At 36.0% G+C, this 20056-nt stretch overlaps 1 protein-coding gene across 1 annotated transcript in view; it reads right to left on the bottom strand.

Moving 5' to 3' along the window:
- MEMO1 (mediator of cell motility 1) overlaps positions 1-20056 on the bottom strand; it is a 133978-nt gene that overhangs the window by 44478 nt on the left and 69444 nt on the right. Inside the window, 2 exon segments of the mRNA XM_036873019.1 lie at positions 2847-2915; positions 19187-19268. Coding sequence (XP_036728914.1) covers positions 2847-2915; positions 19187-19268 — 151 coding nt within the window.

The raw sequence follows: 20056 nt of genomic DNA, 5'->3' as shown, positions 1-20056 counted from the left end.
TTTTCTCATGAAATTGATGGTGATATTAACAAATGTGATTTTTTTTTTACATCATATGATGAAATGTCAACATTTGAAAGATCTGCATGACTCAATGAACAAATATTTTCCAAATGTTCATGCAAGATGTTACAAAATCATGCAAAGGTAAAAGATCCATTCAAACTTTAAGGACAAAAGATGATCCTGGTTGACATGTAGAGAATGGGAAAGGGAAAGAAGAATGGAAGCTAGTGGTATCAAATTTATCCTTCTCTCTTGGACTGTTATTTTTTCTTATACTTATTATTCCCAAAAGGATGTTTTCTCTATTTTCTTAAAGAACTATGAAGATATTGCAAATCTCAGGGAGGGCCACTTCCAAGAGAATACAACAAGACTGTCCATGATTATTTTTAACACTGAGACCTTCACACTTATTTATTCAGAATTCAATTACTATATACTAATTATAAAAATAAACTGATCACATCATCATCCATCATTCGCATTTCTTTTTACTGATCTCCTTTATCGTCACCTTCTTAGTCCTTGACTCTCTTCCCTTATTATTTTTTTCCTTTCCATTCTCACTGTCCATCAACTTATTTAACACACAATTTCCACTTATATCAATATAGGCTCTATATATTCCTAGGCCAAATTTAATTCAGGGGTACCGTTTTAGCACATATCATCATCAATAAAAGTTCTGCCAAATAGAAAAAGGTTTGGAAAAGGCTGTTATATAAACTAGCCTTGATTATGGCTGGTTTAAAGGCCCAGGGTCAAATAAAGGAAGCTTCTGAAAAGTTTTACAATCTAATTTCTATTTTACTCTTATTCATGAAACAAGTTAAAATTATACATTAAATATGTATTATGAAATATTTGTTAAAGATGTGCATCAAAACATCATAAAGGAGGCGGAGCTAACCAAAACCTCATCAATCTGGCAATATTATCATTTTATTAATTATTAAAAACTTACTAAAAATAATTTTCGATAAAATGTGCAGAGCATACTACATAAAAACAAAAGAGAGCAGCTTTTTTGCTTTAACAATTTGAACTAATTGTGCATAAAGGAGTAGGCTGTGGGTGAGATTTTCTTTTTAAACTCATGGCTGTTGTGAGTTACTTCTGAATGATTATACTTCATCTCTACTAGTACGGGTCTAACCTAAGAATCAACATTTGACAGAATTAAAATGATCAGTTTCACCTATTCACACAGTGTATGTACAACTGGCAATATAGACTAGAACCTGAGACTGGTTCACATGTAGTGAATTAACTATTTAAATAAAATGTTGGTCAGCAAATTAAGTAATTTGGGTGGCTAATTCCAGCAGAAACTTTTGAAATTTCACAAGTTTCTTATTTTAGAGAGTGGTATACTAAGCTTTTAAAGTTCACAAATTTCTCATTTTAGAAAGTAGTATACGACTCAGTCTCAATTTGACAGAAAGATTTTTTTAAGCTAATTTCAGAGCTGTCATTAAATTATTAAGAGCTAATATACTTCAAAAACCATATTAAATTCATTGTCAGATTCTAAAATAACTCAGGTACCTTATCCTGTCAATGAGAAATTATTCTTCATTCATTAAACACAACCTAACACGTACAATAAAGAATTTTCAATTATAAAGTGATTAAAATAGAACAAAGGCCTTTGAATTTTTCTTAAAAGTATTCATCTCCAGGTTTTCAAAGAAAATTTTAAAAACCAAAATATTTAACTGTTAATGTTCCTGGACCCAATTCCACTGTGTGCATTCATGTGAGTGGAAGAGGGGGCACACTCAATTCTGACACTATCTACCCTTGAGATAGCATCAGATTCCACAGGTTACGGGTTCAGTCCTACAAAAACGTCCCCACACCCACAACCATCCCCCATCTCAGATGCCAGTCGCAAGCCCAGGTTGTCACTTGTGCTTCTGACCAACCAGTTACAGATTGGCGATTCCAACAACCACCTCCTTGAATTTCAATTCAGAGGCCAATCATAAGTCCAGGTTGTTACCTGTACTTCTGACAGACCGGTTACAAATCAGAGGTTTAATTTGCTAGAGTGGCTCACAAAACTCAGAGAAATATTTCACTTACTAGGTCACCAGTTTATTATAAAAAGATATAACTTAGCAACAGCCAGATGGAAGAGGTGCATAGGGCAAGGCAAGGGGAAAGAGCCAGGACCTTCCATGCCCTCTCCAGGCGGGCCACTCTCCCCAAATCTCCACGTGTTCACCAACCTGGAAGCTCTCCGAACCCTGTCCCTTTGGGTTTTTACGGGGGGCTTTATTACATAGTCATGATGGCGACTGATTCAACCTCCAGGCTCTCTCCCCTCCCCAGGGGAGGTCAGGGAGTGGGAATGAAAATTCCAACCCTCTAAACACAAGGTTGGTTATCCTGGCAACCAGCCCCATGCTTAGGTGGGGTCTGAAAGTCACCTTATTAACATACAAGAGACACCTTTGCCATTCTCACCACTTAGGAAATTCCAAGGGTTTTGGGAGCTGTGAGCCAGTAACTGTGGAAAAAGACTAAATATAGATGTGAAATATATTTTGGTCATCTAAATGACCAAATATATATTTCATATAAATCACTTCTAACACTTCCAGAACTAAACACTTTACCAAACAAAAGGAAGGTAGAAACTAAATGTTCAGATAATGAAAAATAGTATTAAAGCTTCTCATAACCTATATAAGGTATAATCAAATTTATAAAGTCAAATTCTTAATGAAATCAAGAATATAATAAGTATGTAAAACAAATTACTTCAGTGACAAAGCAATTATGATATAATTCCCAGCCACCTAATCAAAATGGTATCTAACTATATTACTTACGTAATAGATGGATCCACTTGTTTGTAAGCATGAGCAGCACAAGACCCACAGTACGTATACCCTGCATGGCTACAAAACAAAAAAATGTTTAACTTAATCATCAGATTCAAAATCAAGTTATTCGGGGAAAAAAAAAACTTTTGAAAGAAATCTAATAATTATGGTAAACATTATGCGTACAGATTAAAAAGCAATGTATTGATAGATAATGATGCAACTTCTAGAAGATAACAGGGAACACATCATTGTTCTGTGTTCCACTGTTATTTTATTTTATTTATTTATTTATTTTTTGGGGGGCCATGCTGCACAGCATGCGGGATCTTAGTTCACCAACCAGGGATCAAACCCTCGCCCCCTGCAGTGGAAGCATGGAGTCTTAACCACTGGACCGCCAGGGAAGTCCCCCTGTGTTCCAATTTTAAATGTTAAAAAGTATTTGGTCTGAAGGAAAATTATATTTGGAAATATTCAAGGCTTATTTGAAGTTGCTAATGTAACATTAATAATATATGAGCTCTTAACATTCCTCTTCAACACCATTAACAGACTATTACATACATAAAAATGATAAGACCAAGTCAAATCAGAGCAAAACAAATAATCTACAAGAAACAACTCACGTCCCTCTGTGTCTTTAGTGGTAAGAGAATTGACCTGACCTTCTGTGTATTATGCCTTTCATTTTCTCTCCCTACTACTCATCCCATCCTTTTCCTCCTCTGGTCTCAGCTTTACATTGGTTCTCTGATCACCCATACAATGACTTTGTTTCAGAACTTCATTTTTCTTTCTTGACTCAAGCTATGTGGGTCTAGAAATATTTCCCTTAATGCTTACTATTTAGTGTACGGCCAGTAAATGTTTAACAAATGGCTCTGCAGGAAAAAACTGTATACATATGTACATAAGCTTATTATAAATTTTACTGAAATAAAGAGAGACATATCACACAACTGACAAACAATGAAAAAATACAAAATACTCTTTACTGCAAATTCAGCTTAGGCAATTGATTGTCCCAGAATGCTTTCACTGATGGTAGCTGAACTCTTTAACCCCCAGCCAAGCAACGGCTGCAAATGACAAGAGTGAAATAATGAAGACATATGTCTGAATTTCACTCATTCAACAACGACTTGAATGACTTCTTTGCTTATTAGACAATAGTTTTTCAAATACTGGAAAGCATATTTCTTTCCTCATTTTTTTGTGCTTGTCACAGTGTAAAGGTTACAGACATAACATAATTTTAAGTTTCATCTGCCTTATTAACCTTTCCCCATTACTTTTCTTGAGTATAGACAATCAACAAAAAATAAAGTCCTGATTTATAGCAATCTGTCTATTAATGTGGAGTAAATCATTCCCATCATGGACAATCTCAAGATGCACAGTAAACTGAAAAGACAAAACACAGACTGGGAGAAAATATTTGTAAAGCATATATCTGACAAAGGATTTATATCTAAATATATAAAGAAAAAGCATATATCTGATAAAGGATTTATATCTGAATATATAAAGAAATTTCAAAACAACCTAACACTTTAAAAAATATAGGTAACTGTTTTACAAGACAAAAAGAATTCTGAAGATTGGTTGCACAACAATGTGAATGCACTTAACACTACTATATAAATGGTTAAAAGTAGTTAAGATGGTAGATTTTATGTTACTACAATTTTTTTTAATTTTTAAATAGGAAAAGATGTGAACAGATACTTTCATCAAAAAATACACTGGGATGGCAAAAGACACACAAAAGAAGGCTCTACATCAGTTAGTCATTAAGGAGAGGCAAATTAAAACCACAATGAGCTACCACTAAACACCCACTAGAATAAGCTAAAATGAAAATGAGTGACCATACCAAATGTGGCAAGGATGTAGAACTGAAACTCAGTCTGTAGGAAATGTAAAACGGTACAACTACTTTGGAAAATGGTTTGGCAATTTCTTTAAAAAAAAAAAAAAAAAAAAAGCTAAACATACTTCTGCCATAAAACTCCTACCAGCTATTCCACTCCTAAAAAAAAAAAAAAAAAAAAAAAAATATATATATATATATATATATTTAAGCATTATGTGCACACAAAGATTTGTACACAAATATTCATCCCATTTTTATTTGCAAGAGCCAAAAACGGAAAGAGCCAAATGTCCCTCAAAAGGTGAATGGATAAACAAATTAAAGTATATCCACACAATGAAATAACTCTTCAGCAATAGAAAGGAATGAACTATTGACACACTCAAAATAATTATGGTAAAAAAATAAATATGCTGAGTGAGAGAAGCCAGACAAAAAGAGTTCATACCATATGATTCCATTTAAATACTTCTACAATAAAAAAATTTTTTAAAGAATATGTATGTATAAAACTGAGTCACTTGCTGTACAGGAGAGACTGGCACAACATTGTAAATCAACTCTACTTCAATTAAAAATAAAAATAAATAATTCTAAATAAATAATTAGAAAATAAGAACTAATCTATAGTGACAGAAAGTAAATCAGTGGATGTGAGAGGGTGGGAGAAGGGCAGAGAGGGAAAGAAGGGCACAAGGAAACTTCTGAAGATGATGAATATGTTCATTATCTTAATTGTGGTAATGATTTCACAGGTGTATACATATTTCAAACTTATCAAACTGCATACTTTATATGCAGCTGAATGTTAATCACACCCCAGTAAAGCTCTATTTTAAAAATGATACTCATCTGATATAGACACAGAAAAAGAGATTCACATAAGTCAATCACAACCATACAAGATAGTAGGGTCCTTAATTAGGAGTAAAGTAATATGGGACATATGCTAGGCACACTGAAATCACTGAGGCTTTATTGGTCAGATTAATGGTAGTCACTCCATCCTTACACCTCTGTCAAGGGAGCCTATCAAGTTGCCTGAATATAGCAATATTCTCACAACCCACTCTAATCTTAGCCAGAAGGTAATACAAGTTGTTCTGTGGCTCAGCAAATTCAGTTTTGCTGTCATCCTGTACTGATCTTGATATTCTAGGCTAACCAGGGGCTCTATTTTAACCAGTTATGTCCCCAATCTTCCAGTCCCCAAGACGCCAATACCAACTACTTCAGATACTTAATACCTGTTCCTCATCTGAACATCACTGGCTCCTGTCAGTTCAGATATGCACTATCTTGCCTGCCCATGCAGACCTTAAAAACCATCTGATCCATCTGGATCCGCCCTGGTCTGTCACAAACCTGAATGACATTCAGATTTTCAACACTGCTTTGCTCTCAGCTGTCACTCACTTCACATCCCTCCACTTCTCAATCCTTACTCTTCTTGAATTTAAAGGCCCTGAACCCCGATCTATACTCTGATCTCTAAATCAACCTGTCTTTGTACTCTGAGTCTCTCCCAGTTTTACCAACGCTGTTCCTACCCAAGCTCAGTTCTTAAATGCCAGAAAGGCTTCTTAGAAACGTTAGATTCTTGAAGTACAGGTAGGAAAGAAATAGTAAGTAGAAGGGTAAGGGCATGAAGGGAATAAAGCCTGAAGGAAAAACATGAGCAAATGTCCAAGTGTATGATGTAAATGAGAAAATATGAAATTGGCCTGAATGGAACAAGAGAGTAATGTTAAGCCAGAGTCAGACAGAGGAGTCTGGGCTTGATAAAACAAGTTACTGAAAAACTGCTGTATGCTCTTGGAACAGGGGAGTGACAATATGAAACTGTTATCATGTACTGAAAAACACAAGCACAAAGGACGTGTTAGAGGCAAGAGGAGTTACATGAAGCTCTCTTGGAAACTGTGGCGTGAGGTAGTAATATCATGGTCTAGGTCTAGAATGGTGTCAGTGCCAGTGGGAAATGAGAAATCAATGCTCTAGGGTCTAGAAGGAAACAGTGACATATCTTAGTGACCAAGTAGGAGGAGGAAGAGGAGGACAGTTATCATGATGGTGATAAATGAGTGCTTACTGCATCTCAGGCACTCTTCTACGTAACTCAAAGCATTACTTTTAATCCTAACAACTCTATGAAATAGGAATTATTATTCTTTTCATTTTATAGATGAAGAAACTAAAGCAGAAAGGTTAAGAAACTTGCTCAAGGTCATACAGATAGTAAGTGGCACTCCAGGATATAAAGCCAGGCAGTAGAGCTCCAGAACCCATTCTTAAGCACCGTAAGAGACCTTTACATAGTTCAAGGAAGAAGGGAAGGAGTCCATGGAGTAGGAAAAGCAACAAGCCTAACAACTGGAAAATACTTACAGAATCATATATCCTGTAAGACTACAAGGAAGGATGATAGTTTTCAAAACACGATTAACTAAGGTAAACTTGTTTCATAACAAGAACTTAGATTTCATGGTTTCAGTCCTTTTTGAAGCTGAAGGTTTAAAAGTCTGCTTGACCTAAAGACAACATAGTGGCAAAAGGAGAGGAAGATTCTTTTACCTTTTTTAAAATTTTATTTATTTATTTATTTTATACAGCAGGTTCTTATTAGCTATCTATTTTATACATCTTAGTGTACATATGTCAATCGCAATCTCCCAATTCATACCACCACCACCACCACCCCACCCCCGCTTTCCCCCCATGGTGTCCATACATCTGTTCTCTACATCTCTGTCTCTATCTCTGCCTTGCAAACCAGTTCATCTATACCATTTTTCTATATTCCACAAATATGCGTTAATATACGATATTTCTTTTTCTCTTTCTGACTTCACTCTGTATGACAGTATCTAGGTCCATCCACGTTTCTACAAATGACCCAATTTCATTCCTTTTTCTGACTGAGTAATATTCCATTGTATATATGTACCACATCTTCTTTATCCATTTGGCTGTCGATACGCATTTATGTTGCTCCCAATGACTTGGCTACTACTAAACAGTGCTGCAATGAACACTGGGGTGCATGTGAGTTTTTGAATTATGGTTTTCTCTGGGTATATGCCCAGTAGTGGGATTGCTGGGTCATATGGTAATTTTATTTTTACTTTTTTAAGGAACCTCCATACTGTTCTCCATAGTGGCTGTATCAACTTACATACCCACCAACATTGCAAGACGGTTCCCTTTTCTCCACAGCCTCTCCAGCATTTGTTGTTTGTAGATTTTCTGAGGGATGCCCATTCTAACCGGTGTGAGGTGATACCTCACTGTAGTTTTGATCTGCATTTCTCTAATAATTAGTGATGTTGAGCAGCTTTTCAAGTGCCTCTTGGTCATCTGTATGTCTTCTTTGGAGAAATGTCTATTTAGGTCTTCTGCCCATTTTTGGATTGGGTTGTTAGTTTTTTTAACATTGAGCTGCATGAACTGTTTATATATTTTTGAGATTAATCCTTTGTCCATTCATTCATTTGCAAATATTTTCTCCCATTCTGAGGGTTGTCTTTTGGTCTTGTTTATGGTTTCCTTTGCTGTGCAAAAGCTTTGAAGTTTCATTAGGTCCCATTTGTTTATTTTTCTTTTTATTTCCATTGCTCTAGGAGGTGGATCAAAAAAGATCTTGCTGTGATTTATGTCAAAGAGTGTTCTTCCTATGTTTTCCTGTAACAGTTTTATAGTGTCTGGTCTTACATTTAGGTCTTGAATCCATTTTGAGTTTATTTTTGTATATGGTGTTAGGGAGTATTCTAATTTCATTCTTTTACATGTAGCTGTCCAGTTTTCCCAGCACCACTTATTGAAGAGACTGTCTTTTCTCCATTATATATATTGGCCTCCTTTGTCATAGATTAGTTGACAATAGGTGCATGGGTTTATCTCTGGGTTTTCTATCTTGTTCCATTGATCTATGTTTCTGTTTTTGTGCCAGTACCATATTGTCTTGATTACTGTAGCTTTGTAGTATAGTCTGAAGTCATGGAGTCTGATTCCTCCAGCTCCGTGTTTTTCCCTCAAGACTGCTTTGGCTATTTGGGGTCTTTTGTGTCTCCATACAAATTTTAAGATGATTTGTTCTAGTTCTGTAAAAAATGCCATTGGTAATTTGATAGGGATTGCATTGAATCTGTAGATTGCTTTGGGTAGTGTAGTCATTTTCACAATATTGATTCTTCCAATCCAAGAACTTAGTATATCTCTCCATCTGTTGGTATCATCTTTAATTTCTTTCATCAGTGTCTTACAGTTTTCTGCATACAGGTCTTCTGTCTCCCTAGGTAGATTTATTCCTAGATATTTTATTCTTTTTGTTGCAATGGTAAATGGGAGTGTTTCCATAATTTCTCTTTCAGATATTTCATCATTAGTGTATAGGAATGCAAGAGATTTCTGTGCATTAATTTTGTATCCTGCAACTTTACCAAATTCATTGATTAGCTCTAGTAGTTTTCTGGTGGCATCTTTTGGATTATCTATGTATAGTATCATGTCATCTGCAAACAGTGACAGTTTTACTTCTTCTTTTCCAATTTGTATTCCTTTTATTTCTTTTTCTTCTCTGATTGCCGTGGCTAGGACTTCCAAAACTATGTTGAATAATAGTGGTGAGAGTGGACATCCTTGTCTTGTTCCTGATCTTAGAGGAAATGCTTTCAGTTTTTCACCATTGAGAATGATGTTGGCTGTGGGTTTGTCATATATTGCCTTTATTATGTTGAGGTAGGTTCCCTCTATGCCCACTCTCTGGAGAGTTTTTATCATAAATGGGTGTTGAATTTTGTCAAAAGCTTTTTCTGCATCTATTGAGATGATCATGTGGTTTTTATTCTTCAATTTGTTAATATGGTGTATCACATTGATTGATTTGCATATATTGAAGAATCCTTGCATCCCTGGGATAAATCTCACTTGATCGTGGTGTATGATCCTCTTAATGTGTTGTTGGATTCTGTTTGCTAGTATTTTGTTGAGGATTTTTGCATCTATATTCATGAGTGATATTGGTCTGTAATTTTCTTTTTTTGTAGTATCTTTGTCTGGTTTTGGTATCAGGGTGATGGTGGCCTCATAGAATGAGTTTGGGAGTGTTCCTTCCTCTGCAATTTTTTGGAAGAGTTTGAGAAGGATGGGTGTTAGCTCTTCTCTAAATGTTTGATAGAATTCACCTATGAAGCCATCTAGTCCTGGACTTTTGTTTGTTAGCAGATTTTTAATCACAGTTTCAATTTCATACCTTGTGATTGGTCTGTTCATATTTTCTGTTTCTTCCTGGTTCAGTCTTGGAAGGTTATACCTTTCTAAGAATTTGTCCATTTCTTCCAGGTTGTCCATTTATTGGCATAGAGTTGCTTGTAGTAGTCTCTTAGGATGCTTTGTATTTCTACGGTGTCTGTTGTGACTTCTCCTTTTTCATTTCTAATTTTATTGATTTGAGTCCTCTCCCTCTTTTTCTTGATGAGTCTGGCTAATGGCTTATCAATTTTGTTTATCTTCTCAAAGAACCAGCTTTTAGTTTTATTGATCTTTGCTATTGTTTTCTTTGTTTCTATTTCATTTATTTCCGCTCTGATCTTTATGATTTCTTTCCTTCTGCTAACTTTGGGTTTTGTTTGTTCTTCTTTCTCTAGTTCCTTTAGGTGTAAGGTTAGATTGTTTACTTGAGATTTTTCTTGTTTCTTTAGGTAGGCTTGTATAGCTATAAACTTCCCTCTTCGAACTGCTTTTGCCGCGTCCCATAGGTTTTGGATTGTCATGTTTTTGTTGTCATTTGTCTCTAGGTATTTTTTGATTTTCTCTTTGATTTCTTCAGTGATCTCTTGGTTATTTAGTAACGTACTGTTTAGCCTCCATGTGTATGTCTTTTTTATGTTTTTTTCCCTGTAATTTATTTCTAATCTCATAGCGTTGTGGTCGGAAAAGATGCTTGATATGATTTCAGTTTTCTTAAATTTTCCAAGGCTCGATTTGTGATCCAAGATGTGATCTATCCTGGAGAATGATCTGTGCGCACTTGAGAAGAAAGTGTCATCTGATGTTTTTGGATGGAATGTCCTATAAATATCAATTAAATGTATCTGGTCTGTTGTGTCATTTAAAGCTTGTGTTTCCTTATTAATTTTCTGTCTGGATGATCTGTCCACTGGTGTAAGTGAGGTGTTAAAAGTCCCCCACTATTATTGTGTTACTGTCTATTTCCTCTTTTATAGCTGTTAGCAGTTGCCTTATGTATTGAGGTGCCTCTATGTTGGGTGAATATATATTTATAACTGTTATATCTTCTTCTTGGATTGATTCCTTGATCATTATGTAGTGTCCTTCCTTGTCTCTTGTAACATTCTTTATTTTAAAGTTTATTTTATCTGATGTGAGTATTGCTACTCCAGCTTTCTTTTGATTTCCATTTGCATGGAATATCTTTCACCATCCCCTCTCTTTCAGTCTGTATGTGTCCCTAGGTCTGAAGTGGGTCTCTTGTAGACAGCATATATACGGGTCTTGTTTTTGTATCCATTCAGCCGGCCTGTGTCTTTTGGTTGGAGCATTTAATCCATTCACAGTTAAGGTAATTATCGATATGTATGTTCCTATGACCATTTTCTTAATTGTTTTGGGTTTGTTTTTGTAGGTCCTTTTCTTCTCTTGTGTTTCCCACTTAGAGAAGTTCCTTTAGCATTTGTTGTAGAGCTGGTTTGGTGGTGCTGAATTCTCTTAGCTTTTGCTTGTCTGTAAAGCTTTTGATTTCTCTGTCGAAACTGAATGAGATCCTTGCTGGGTAGAGTAATCTTGGTTGTAGGTTCTTCCCTTTCATCACTTTAAATATATCATGCTACTCCCTTCTGGCTTATAGAGTTTCTGCTGATAGATCAGCTGTTAACCTTATGGGAGTTCCCTTGTATGTTATTTGTCATTCTTCCCTTGTTGCTTTCAATAATTTTTCTTTGTCTTTAATTTTTGTCAATTTGATTACTATGTGTCTCAGCGTGTTTCTCCTTGGGTTTATCCTGCCTGGAACTCTCTGCACTTCCTGGAGTTGGGTGGCTATTTCCTTTCCCATGTTAGGAAAGTTTTCAACTATAATCTCTTCAAATATTTTCTCGGGTCCTTTCTCTCTCTCTTCTCCTTCTGAGACCCCTATAATGCGAATGTTGGTGTGTTTAATGTCGTCCCAGAAGTCCCTTAGGCTGTCTTCATTTCTTTTCATTCTTTTTTCTTTATTCTGTTCCGTGGCAGTGATTTCCACCATTCTGTCTTCCAGGTCACTTCTATCCGTTTTTCTGCCTGAGTTATTCTGCTATTGATTCCTTCTAGTGTATTTTTCATTTCAGTTATTATATTGTTCACCTCTGTTTGTTTTTTAATTCTTCTAGGTCTTTGTTAAACGTTTCTTGCATCTTCTCGATCTTTGCCTCCATTCTTTTTCCGAAGTCCTGGATCATCTTCACTATCATTATTCTGAATTCTTTTTCTGTAAGGTTGCCTATCTCCACTTCAGTTAGTTGTTCTTCTGGAGTTTTATCTTGTTCCTTCATCTGGTACATAGTCCTCTGCTTTTTCATTTTGTCTCTCTTTCTGTGAATGTGGTTTTCGTTCCACAGGCTGCAGGATTGTAGTTCTTATTGCTTCTGCTGTCTGCCCTTGGATAAGGCTATTTAAGAGGCTTGTGCAAGCTTCCTGATGGGAGGGACTGGTGGTGGGTAGAGCTGGGTGTTGCTCTGGTGGGCAGAACTCAGTAAAACTTTAATGCTTGTCTGCTTGTCTGCTGATGGGTGGGGCTGAGTTCCCTCCCTGTTGGTTGTTTGGCCTGAGGCGACCCAGCACTGGAGCCTACAGGCTCTTGGCGGGGCTAATGGTGGACTCTGGGAGGCCTCACACCAAGAAGTACTTCCCAGAGCTTCTGCTGTCAGTGTCCTTGTCCCCACAGTGAGCCACAGCTGCCCCCTGCCTCTGCAGGAGACCCTCCAACGCTCGCAGGTAGGTCTGGTTCAGTCTCCCCTGGGGTCACTGCTCCTTCCCCCTGGGTCCTGATACGCACACTACTTTGTGTGTGCCCTCCAAGAGTGGAGTCTCTGTTTCCCCCAGTCCTGTCGAAGTCCTGCAATCAAATCCCACTAGCCTTCAAAGTCTGAGTCTCTGGGAATTCCTCCTCCCGTTGCCAGACCCCCAAGTTAGGAAGCCTGACCTGGGGGTCAGAACCTTCACTCCAGTGGGTGGACTTCTGTGGTATAAGTGTTCTCCAGTTTGTGAGTCACCCACCCAGCAGTTATGGCATTTGATTTTATTGTGATTGCGCCCCTCCTACCGTCTCATTGCGGCTTCTCCTTTGTCTCTGGATGTGGGGTATCTTTTTTGGTGAGTTCCAGTGTCTTCCTGTTGATGATTATTCAGCAGTTAGTTGTGATTCCTGTGCTCTCACAAGAGGGAGTGAGCGCACATCCTTCTACTACTCCGCCGTCTTGAATCAATCTCCCAAGGACAGGGAGATTCTTAACTTAGATAGAGAATACACTGCAGTGTATCTATTTTTTGATCATTAAGTATACCCCATACTCACTTATCCCCCACAGTGAGGAACTCTACCTCACGAAAGGACCAAGGTCACAGTCAAAGAAGAGAATTTGTAATACTTTCTTTTACCCTGGCCCAGATATATGGTAATGAATAAAGCCATAGTAATAATCATCAACTCTCACCACTAATCCTCTGTTCCTACACCCTTCTCTTGCTAACAGAATCTATAACTCTACATGTATGTGGAAACAGGTTCCAGTAAGGAATCACTCACAATAAAGGAGGCTTCGCTAAGGGAATGGCTACATTTTTTTCTTTAGTCGTTCTGCATAACAGCCAGAAGAGCAATGAAAATTTGAGCTCTACAGATATTTGAATATGCATCATAAAAGTGTGTCCAAGTCAGTCTTTTTAAAGTTCTTAAGACCTTTAATACAAAGTCATCCCTGCTAGCTGTTACAGGTAACTCTGATTCTCAATGTAACTTCTCATGTAAACAAATACAAAATTATACTATTATTATATCTATAATTTGTCATTAGGCTAAAACCATACCTCTAAAAACTGATCTTTCTTTTAACATAGAGTACTTTTGCTTCTTCCTTTACACCTACGCAGCAGACCCTTTGCATCAGCAAGTTCAGCTCCTAACCTACCAGAATTTCTGTGCCCCTCAGAGAGCTGCAATTAAATGAGGATGCAAGGTCACTGTCCACAATCATTCACTAGTTAAGTGACAGTTTCCCATACAGCAACCTTGCAGTGTGGTATAATTTAAATTCCTACCTCAGGAAAATTACTAATCACTACATCACATGGACTTTCACTTATATCAACTATGAATGCCAAGAGTCTACTAAACATTCTGAGAGGCTTTTCATCAAAGTGGATATAGGGAATAATAAAAGAACACTTACTTGAATTCAACAAAGTCAGATTTCCGTAGTCCTAATTCTACTGAATAGCAGGAAAAATGCAAAATAAAAGACTGCCCTAGATGAAATGAGAAGATTGGACCAGATGAAATGAGATCTCCTCCAGCAATAAGCAAAGTTTGTAACCTTAAGTTAAAATATGATCTACAAACCTAGAAACTAAGTTTAAAAACACCTGTAAACGTACAGGATCAACCTGAATGACAACTGGCCCCAAACAGTTTACAGAAGCAGCAACCTCCATCTCAATTTTATTTTGCTGCACCTAGCCTTTTATTCTTTTCTTTCACAGGCACTGCTCAATGGCCCTAAAGATTCCTGCTTCAATAAAAAAATCAGTAAATGATTATATCCAAAAAATATCCAGGTAAAACAGTCATTATTTAGAATATTTTATTTTTACAAATGGAATCTCACAAACATTAAGTAAACAATATTATGAGCTAAAAAGTCAAGTAAGAATAAACTAACCACAATGTTGCATATTTAGGGTTTTTTTTTTACTGCTAGAGTATATATGATTTGAGATATTGCCATGAATAACCTACCAGTCCTTCTTAATCTTAACAAGACTGGGAAAGTCTTGATGGTTTCTACCAGATTTAGCTCGAACTCCATGCTAATGCGAGGAGCCTGTCTTCTGGCCTATCATTCACACAGGGCACATCTGCTTTCACTATGTGAAAGGAAACAAGACAAAACCAAAACAAAGCCAAACAAGCACACAACACAACACAGAACGCACTATGAGACTGTTTAGAAGATTGTTTGTTAACATTAACAAGGACTGCAAATCTCCAGTAACTTAAATTAACTAGATAATTTATGAAGATTCATTGTCTCATGACATGCACTGGTAGAGCTCTACAGGTATGCTTCAGTATATACAACCTGATCTTCTATATAAATGTTTCTTAGTTTTTAAATTTTTTAAACAGGTTTTTATACTAAAGGTATAATGTACACAGTAAAAAAGTCAAACCGTAAAAAAAGGTACACAACAAAAAGTGAAAGTATCCTTTATTCCACACTATTCCTACTAGGTTAACCACTAAGAAATCAAATTCTGCTTTAAATGTATGGCCTTCAATATTCATTGTCTGTGCTTGACAGTAAAAAATAATTTCATCATGTAAATTAAGCCCCTTCCACAATTATCTGCTTATATTTTTATATTCAATAAGATGTTTCTTAAGTGATGCATACCTGTACAGCTCCATTCTAAGGGTTGCTGAGTTATTCCTGAATACTGCAAGATAAACAACAATTTTGGCATCAAGTTATCTGGCAGTCATGGTAAGAAGGCTTCTGGGACTCCTAGCTCATGAGATCATTTCAATATATATCCCAGGGCCACATACTGTCTCCTGTGCCTCAATGTAAGTAAGATAGTTCCAAATGCAACCAAAAGATATTTTTTAGTCAAATTAAATTCTTTTGAATCCCTCTCCTAAATGTGCCTGGTTATGTTATATAGATTAGAATTCATTAAAATTGATCAACAGTTGGTTTATGGGTCAATATTTAATCATTTAATGATGTTAACAATAAATGACATTATTCTATTTAATCTACATCCATATAAAAATAAGCAAACTGTTTAAGCATTTTCAAAAGTGTGCTATCTAGGTTCTGAGTTTGTTTTTTTAAGGTTCCCCTTGTATGATTTATTCCTATGAAGGCAAAATCTAAGAAAGGTGGTCCCAGAGAGCTAGAATTTATAAAATTTTAAAAGTATGTTTTTGATTTGAAATAAAAGTAGAAATCTTAAAATTTTAAGTTGTCTAATTACTATATAAGCTCGTTCTTACAAAGACCCTTTTGTGCCTATAGAACAAGAAAATATTTGTTGTTGCTTTTCTACCTTAAAAAAAAAAAAGGTAACTCTGGAAAGGAAAATATAATAAGATGGAAACCATATAATAAGATGAACTTGACTATATTTAAAGTTTTCATATATTAACAAAGTAGAAATTGCCTATACATACATAAATGTAACTACAAAGTCACTATATAGCAGAAACATGCACACCAAAGCCAAAACTATTTTCAAATATTCATTTTAAAACCTAAGGTAACTTGGAAATCTTTTACAAATTAATATATTTGTAACGTAGACTCAAACATTTCATTTCCCAGGGCATTTCCAAACATTTCAGTTTAAAACTAACTACAAGAAGCAAACAAGTCTAACTACTTTTTCATGAATAACTAACTTCATTTTAATTTTATGTTGATTCAGCTCAGCTCCCACATTTAGAGTAAGTTTTAACTAGGAAGGTAGTATACCATAATAGTCAAATACCAGCAAAGTAATGGGAATGACAATAAAACATATCTCATGAGATGCTATAAAGAGATGATTACTAATCCACTGTTTCTCACCCAACCAAGGATCTCACTTACACAAACTTCCCAACTTATCCTTGCATCAATTTTTCTTTCTCTACTGGATCATGTCATCAACATTATAAACACTTTAATATCTCCCACCTTAAATAAAAATTCCCCCCGACACCATATTCCCATTGCCCGATTTCCTTGATTTATAGCAAAATTTCTCAAAAAAACTATCTATACTCACTGTCTTCATTTCCCTCCTTGATTCTTTCTTGAACCCACTCCAACTGTGCTTTCATCCCCACCACCCCATAGAAATTGTTCTTATTAAAATAACCAGCAATCTCCATAGTATCCAATTATCAATTATCAATCCTCATCTTATTTGACTTCTTGACAGAATTTGACACACCTGATCATCTTTTCCTCCCTGACACATTTTCATCCTTTTGTCTCCCAGAGACTTCACTCACTCTTGGTTTTCCTCCTTCCCCACTGGTCCTCCTTCAAAATCTCCCTTGCAAATACTCATCTTCATCGTGACCTCTAAATTAAGCTGGCTTGCCTAAGGGCTTGGTCTTTGAACCTCTTCTCTTCTCTATTTTACTCCCGAGGCAACCATGTCTGATTAAAGTTACACACTTAGCTGTGTTAAGTGTGATATGCCAACACAGCCTAGCCCTTCTTCCCTGTACTCCAGATTCATATATCTAGCTGCCTCACTTGGATATCTAATAGGTATCTCAACATTAACACAGGCAGAATAAAATTTAGATTTTATATAAACACTTCAAATTCTACTCCCCACCTCCACCCTTGTTTTCTCCTTTAATTAGTACAAACCCCAATTCCATCCTTCCAATTTCACAAGCCCAAACTTAAGAGTCATCCTTGACTTGTTCTATTTTATTGGTCCTGCCTTCCAAATACCCAGAATATACAGCTTCTCATCACCTCCACCTCTAGCTCCCAGCCAAAGGCATTATGTCATCTCTTTTCTGTACTATAGTAATAAGCCTCCTAAATTGGACTCCTTGCCCCCACAAAACAGAAAGTTCATACAGCAGCAAGAATAATCCTTCTCAAACCTAAGTCAGATCATGTCACTTTGCTGCTCAAAACTTCTCATTACTTGCCTTATCACTTGGAATAAAAACCAAAGTTTTTATGTTCTCCTACAAAGCCCCCTACAATCTAGCCCCCGCTGCCTACCTCATCCACTACTCTTCCCCATACACACACACCACTCCAGCTACACTGGCCTTGCTTTTCCTCAAACACATTAAGCGTATCCTGCCCCAGAGCTTTTGTCCTTGCTTCGTCCTCAACCTGAAACCCTTTTTCCCTGGGCATCTGCATAACCTCTCTCTCACATCATTTAGACTCAATTGTTACCTTATGAGGAAGACCTTTTCTTACTATCCTATCTAAACTAGCAACTCCCTACCCATACTGTCACTCTCAATCTTCTTATCTGCTTTATTTTTTCTTAGCACCCATCAGCACCTGACACAGAATATAATTATTTATTTACTGTCTGTCTTCCCCAAATACTAAAAGGCAAGCACCATGAGAGTAGTGATTTTGTTTTATTCAAAGAGCAGCACAAAGAAGAGTATCTGGCATTTAGCCTGGTAGATATTTGCTGAATAACAAAATAAGTAATAGCAAGTCATTATGCTAAAAGTTTTATAAAGATTAGCTCATTTAATCTTTGGAAAAACTATATGAAAGTAATACTATTATTCCAATTTTACCAAGGAGACAAAGGCACAAGAGATTAAATAACTTATATGTCACACAGTTGGTAAGTAGTATAGTCAGCTTCCTGAATCTTTTAAACGAGGTGAAGTTAGACCATACAAATGGAGTATTTAACAAAAAGTTTGGCACAAAAAATACATAACATTTATGGAATACTTATTATGTGCCAAACATTAATGTAAGCTTTTTATGTGTATTTACTCATTTAATTCTCATATTGTTTAATAAGTGGTTGCTATTATTTTCACTATTTACTATTTATCAAGGTACCAACCTGAACTCAACAGAAGTCACATAAAAGATGCTGCTGTGACAGAAATAGCACAAACTCCAACATTTACCAAATCAAAATTAACTGAATTCACATCATACACAGACACATAGTTAACTGTATGTTTGCTGGCCTGTAGTTCTCAAAAAGCCCTCTAACATAGACGAAATAGTCACAGATTTTCTTCATTAAAAAAAAAAATCTACCCCTCCCCTAAAAATCTGGCTGCTACTCCATACTGCACCATATTATGTTTAATCCATTTTTTATTATAAGTTTAAAATTATGTGATTAAAGTAGATCTTTTCAATGTTTAAAACAGAACTTATTCATTTGTACCAAATACTACTGAAATCACCAAGTTTATCTAATGTAAACAACTCTCTGTTTTAAAAGTCAGTTTTATTACCAAAAGTAAAATTTGATATTTCTGCATCTGAGAAAATAAAGTAGCCAATTCCTTTATCCTTCAGTTAAAGTGAAAGCCACAGGAATCATGAAATTTAGTGAATATAACTTCTTCAGTTCAACACAGCATTTGATTTTTAATTTTTAATTCAATCCGTAGATACTCATTCTTTATTAATAATTAACATATGAAAGATTCTGGGTAAAGACCCTTAAAACTTACGGTGCAATAATGGCTCTAGCAGGTCTTTTTGTGGACTGTACTTGTGAAAGCCAACCTTCTAGCTGTGCATTCAGTTGCGGTCCTATAAAAAGAGAAGGAGAGAAACAGGAGTGAGCAAAGCAATACAGTACTAATAACCATACATGACACAAAGTCCTCACTGAACCTATTTGGAACTAAAATAGCTTAATGGGCAGTGGATCATCATTTTGGATGTTAACGTTTGAAACTTAACCAACTACAAAGTTTCTAGTAGCAAGCCATATGATAAAAACAAGTACTGATTAAACAAAATTTGCTTTTATCCATCCACTTATTTATTTACAACCATCTTCATTCAAGAACAACAATACAATCTACAATTTGAGGCAATGATCAAACAAAATAAAACAAGAAAGAGAAAACTATAGTATATGAAAATAAGTGAATATTTTTTAGAGTACCAAAACCTGCCTTAATCACTAAAATCACATCCATGGAGTGATCATTACCACACTCAATGATCTTTCCTGCCATCCACTCCAGCCCCCTATTCCCATCACCATATAAATAACCAGTGTAACTACACCACCTCAAAAATCTCAATTTCAAGCATCTCACTCTCTTCACTTCCTATCATTCCAGTTCACGTCTAGAAATCTGTTGGAGTCACTTTTCCAACTGTCCTTCATCCTCTCTTCTTCACTTTTTATACCCATCCTGAGATTTGATGATCCATCACTATAATCACTCCCTTGCCTGTGGCCTCCCTCCTTTGCTCCTCCTCTTCCTCCAGCGTAGTCAAATCATAGTTAAAACCAACCTTCCACTTAACAAAGCACCTCCATCTGAACAGCTGAATGAGACTGTAAAGATACACAACCATATGAA

The sequence above is a fragment of the Balaenoptera musculus genome, chromosome 13 (assembly GCF_009873245.2).
Source record: "Balaenoptera musculus isolate JJ_BM4_2016_0621 chromosome 13, mBalMus1.pri.v3, whole genome shotgun sequence".
In the NCBI taxonomy this organism is placed as follows: Eukaryota; Metazoa; Chordata; class Mammalia; order Artiodactyla; family Balaenopteridae; genus Balaenoptera; species Balaenoptera musculus.
Note: the sequence above shows the minus strand (reverse complement) of the source record. Positions and strands in the feature narration are given on the sequence as shown.